The sequence below is a fragment of the Oncorhynchus kisutch genome, linkage group LG30, assembly GCF_002021735.2.
Source record: "Oncorhynchus kisutch isolate 150728-3 linkage group LG30, Okis_V2, whole genome shotgun sequence".
Classification (NCBI taxonomy): domain Eukaryota; kingdom Metazoa; phylum Chordata; class Actinopteri; order Salmoniformes; family Salmonidae; genus Oncorhynchus; species Oncorhynchus kisutch.
This window is the reverse complement of record NC_034203.2, coordinates 42,105,605-42,110,604: the sequence shown is the minus strand read 5'-3', so window position 1 is coordinate 42,110,604 and position 5,000 is coordinate 42,105,605. Positions and strand designations below refer to the sequence as shown.

Genomic DNA, 5,000 nt, shown 5'->3' with positions numbered 1-5,000 from the left:
GTCACTGCATGAAGAGGCATAAACAGACTCACCCCATCGCGACGCCCCCCCCCCCAAAGGCTAACTTTCTAGCCCTTGCTATCTCCTTGCTTGCTAATTCGGCCTGCTAACTGCTAGCTTGTTTAGCCCCGGTCCGCTAACTGCTACCTTGTTTAGGCCCGGTCTGCTAACTGTTAGCTTGTTAGCACAGGCCTGCTAACCGTCTGAATCGCCGCGTCCCAAACACTCACTGGACCCATATTTACTTTCAATCTCTTTTCGATTTTTTATTTGTTTATATCTTCCGGTAACCTGCCTCACCCAATGTGATACGGAATCACTATTATTTAAAATTTTTAGAACACACTCAAGAACCTCCAGAAGCTAACCAGCTAACTAGTTACAAGCTATTTAGTCATTGTTAGCCACTGCTAGCGGCTTTTACCTTTTATCTTCTGCACAGCCAGCCAGTTTTTAACCTGGATAATACTCGCCAGTCCAGCTTCCCTGCCCCATCCACCGCTGTCCCCTGGACACCGATCACTTGGCTACATAGCTGATGCATGCTGGACTGTCCATTAATCACGGTACTCCATTCTGCTTGTTTATGTTTTATCTGTCGGCCCCAGCCGCACTCAGGCTCTGTGTGTAGTTAATCCGACCCTCCCTGCCTAGTCAACGCCATTTTACCTGCTGTTGTTGTGCTAGCTGATTAGCTGTTGTTGTCTCACCTACTGTTTTAGCTACTGTTTTAGCTAGCTCTCCCAATTCAACACCTGTGATTACTGTATGCCTCGCTGTATGTCTCTCTCAAATGTCAATATGCCTTGTATACTGTTGTTCAGGTTAGTTATCATTGTTTTAGTTTACAATGGAGCCCCTAGTTCCACTCTTCATACCCCTGATACCTCCTTTGTCCCACCTCCCACACATGCGGTGACCTCACCCATTACAACCAGCATGTCCAGTGATACAACCTCTCTCATCATCACCCAGTGCCTGGGCTTACCTCCGCTGTACCCGCACCCCACCATACCCCTGTCTGCGCATTATGCCCTGAATATATTCTACCACGCCCAGAAATCTGCTCCTTTTATTCTCTGTCCCCAACGCTCTAGGCGACCAGTTTTGATAGCCTTTAGCCGCACCCTCATTCTACTCCTCCTCTGTTCCACGGGTGATGTGGAGGTAAACCCAGGCCCTGCATGTCCCCAGGCACCCTCATTTGTTGACTTCTGTGATCGAAAAAGCCTTGGTTTCATGCATGTCAACATCAGAAGCCTCCTCCCTAAGTTTGTTAGGCCACCAAAAATTCTGAGATTTCCATACCCAACTATAACATTTTCTGTTGCAGTTGCAGTTTACTGCAGAGATAGCCTGCAAAGTCATGTCATACTTTCCAGGTCCATACCCAAACAGTTCGAACTACTAATTTTGAAAATTACTCTCTCCAGAAATAAGCCTCTCACTGTTGCCGCCTTCTTACCGACCCCCCTCAGCTCCCAGCTGTGCCCTGGACACCATTTGTGAATTGATCGCCCCCCATCTAGCTTCAGAGTTTGTTGTGTTAGGTGACCTAAACTGGGATATGCTTAACACCCCGGCAGTCCTACAATCTAAGCTAGATGCCCTCAATCTCACACAAATCATCAAGGAACCCACCAGGTACAACCCTAAATCTGTAAACAAGGGCACCCTCATAGACGTCATCCTGACCAACTGGCCCTCCAAATACACCTCCGCTGTCTTCAACCAGGATCTCAGCGATCACTGACTCATTGCCTGTATCCGCTACGGAGCCGCAGTCAAACGACCACCCCTCATCACTGTCAAACGCTCCCTAAAACACTTCTGTGAGCAGGCCTTTCTAATCGACCTGGCCCGGGTATCCTGGAAGGACATTGACCTCATCCCGTCAGTTGAGGATGCCTGGTCATTCTTTAAAAGTAACTTCCATTTTAGATAAGCATGCTCTGTTCAAAAAATGCAGAACTAAGAACAGATATAGCCCTTGGTTCACTCCAGACCTGACTGCCCTCGACAAGCACAAAAATATCCTGTGGCGGACTGCAATAGCATCGAATAGTCCCCGCGATATGCAACTGTTCAGGGAAGTCAGGAACCAATACACGCAGTCAGTCAGGAAAGCTAAGGCCAGCTTCTTCAGGCAGAAGTTTGCATCCTGTAGCTCCAACTCCAAAAAGTTCTGGGATACTGTGAAGTCCATGGAGAACAAGAGCACCTCCTCCCAGCTGCCCACTGCACTGAGGCTAGGTAACACGGTCACCACCGATAAATCCATGATTATCGAAAACTTCAACAAGCATTTCTCAACAGCTGGCCATGCCTTCCGCCTGGCTACTCCAACCTCGGCCAACAGCTCCCCCCCCTCCCCTGCAGCTACTCGCCCAAGCCTCTCCAGGTTCTCCTTTACCCAAATCCAGATAGCAGATGTTCTGAAAGAGCTGCAAAACCTGGACCCGTACAAATCAGCTGGGCTTGACAATCTGGACCCTCTATTTCTGAAACTATCCGCCGCCATTGTCGCAACCCCTATTACCAGCCTGTTCAACCTCTCTTTCATATCGTCTGAGATCCCCAAGGATTGGAAAGCTGCCGCAGGGGGAGACACCCTGGACCCAAACTGTTACAGACCTATATCCATCCTGCCCTGTCTATCTAAGGTCTTCGAAAGCCAAGTCAACAAACAGGTCACTGACCATCTCGAATCCCACCGTACCTTCTCTGCTGTGCAATCTGGTTTCCGGGCCGGTCACGGGTGCACCTCAGCCACGCTCAAGGTACTAAACGATATCATAACCGCCATCGATAAAAGACAGTACTGTGCAGCCGTCTTCATCGACCTTGCCAAGGCTTTCGACTCAGTAGCCTCGGTTTTTCGGATGACTGCCTTGCCTGGTTCACCAATTACTTTGCAGACAGAGTTCAGTGTGTCAAATCGTAGGGCATGCTGTCCGGTCCTCTGGCAGTCTCTATGAGGGTGCCACAGGGTTCAATCCTCTGGCCGACTCTTTTCTCTGTATATATCAATGATGTTGCTCTTGCTGCGGGCGATTCGCTGATCCACCTCTACGCAGACGACACCATTCTATATACTTCCGGCCCGTCCTTGGACGCTGTGCTATCTAACCTCCAAACGAGCTTCAATGCCATTCAACACTCCTTCCGTGGCCTCCAACTGCTCTTAAACGCTAGTAAAACCAAATGCATGCTTTTCAACCGTTCGCTGCCTGCACCCGCACGCCTGACCAGCATCACCACCCTGGATGGTTCCGACCTTGAATATGTGGACATCTATAAGTACCTAGGTGTCTGGCTAGACTGTAAACTCTCCTTCCAGACTCATATCAAACATCTCCAATCGAAAATCAAATCAAGAGTCGGCTTTCTATTCCGCAACAAAGCCTCCTTCACTTACGCCGCCAAACTTACCCTAGTAAAACTGACTATCCTACCGATCCTCGACTTCGGCGATGTCATCTACAAAATTGCTTCCAACACTACTCAGCAAACTGGATGCAGTTTATCACAGTGCCATCCGTTTTGTCACTAAAGCACCTTATACCACCCACCACTGCGACTTGTATGCTCTAGTTGGCTGGCCCTCGCTACATATTCGTCGCCAGACCCACTGGCTCCAGGTCATCTACAAGTCCATGCTAGGTAAAGCGCCGCCTTATCTCAGTTCACTGGTCACGATGGCAACACCCATCCGTAGCACGCGCTCCAACAGGTGTATCTCACTGATCATCCCTAAAGCCAACACCTCATTTGGCCGCCTTTCGTTCCAGTTCTCTGCTGCCTGTGACTGGAATGAATTGCAAAAATCGCTGAAGTTGGAGACTTTTATCTCCCTCACCAACTTCAAACATCTGCTATCTGAGCAGCTAACCGATCGCTGCAGCTGTACATAGTCTATCGGTAAATAGCCCACCCATTTTTACCTACCTCATCCCCATACTGTTTTTATTTATTTACTTCTCTGCTCTTTTGCACACCAATATCTCTACCTGTACATGACCATCTGATCATTTATCACTCCAGTGTGAATCTGCAAAATTTTAATTATTCGCCTACCTCCTCATGCCTTTTGCACACAATGTATATAGACTCCCCTTTTTTTTCTACTGTGTTATTGACTTGTTAATTGTTTACTCCATGTGTAACTCTGTGTTGTCTGTTCACACTGCTATGCTTTATCTTGGCCAGGTCGCAGTTGCAAATGAGAACTTGTTCTCAACTAGCCTACCTGGTTAAATAAAGGTGTTCTCAACTAGCCTACCTGGTTAAATAAAGGTGTTCTCAACTAGCCTACCTGGTTAAATAAAGGTGTTCTCAACTAGCCTACCTGGTTAAATAAAGGTGTTCTCAACTAGCCTACCTGGTTAAATAAAGGTGAAATAAAAATAAAATACTTCCTGTTTGATGTCTAGTAAGAGTTTGGGATACTTCCTGTTTGTTTTCTACAACGAGTTTGTGTTTTCATGGTTCGATGTCATACTAACATGACTTCACTAGTAGACTGTACTTTAGGCAGGTCTATAGTAGTGTTAGTTGTAGCTATAGTTAGATGATACTAACCTGACTTGACTAGTAGGCTGTACTTTAGGCAGGTCTATAGTAGTGTTAGTTGTAGCTATAGTTAGTTAAATTATACTAACCTGACTTGACTAGTAGGCTGTACTTTAGGCAGGTCTATAGTGAGCTTCCCCTCCTGGTTGTGCTGAGTAGAGTAGAGGACAGGTTTAGTCTTCAGGAGGTCTGGGGCGGTCCTGATGGACACCTGCTGCTGAAGACCGCCAGCTGTGTTTCCTCTGGACATCAACACAAAGCTGTAGTCTGTATCAGGCTGTAGTCGGGTGATCAACTTCCTCTTCAGGTTCCCCTGTACCTCCACACTCTGCTGGTTATACAGGATCTGGAGAGAGACACAACACACACACACACACACACACACATACACACACACACACACAACACACACACACAGGGTCAAATAG

General features: G+C 47.5%; 1 protein-coding gene across 9 annotated transcripts in view; it reads right to left on the bottom strand.

The window, feature by feature from the left end:
- The window catches only part of LOC109882246 (receptor-type tyrosine-protein phosphatase F), a 195,715-nt gene that overhangs the window by 95,802 nt on the left and 94,913 nt on the right, over positions 1-5,000 (bottom strand). For all 9 annotated transcript variants that reach the window (XM_031810278.1, XM_031810286.1, XM_031810285.1 and 6 more), the window contains one exon: positions 4,662-4,918. In XM_031810278.1, the coding sequence (XP_031666138.1) occupies positions 4,662-4,918 (257 nt within the window). The remainder of the gene's footprint in view (positions 1-4,661; positions 4,919-5,000) is intronic.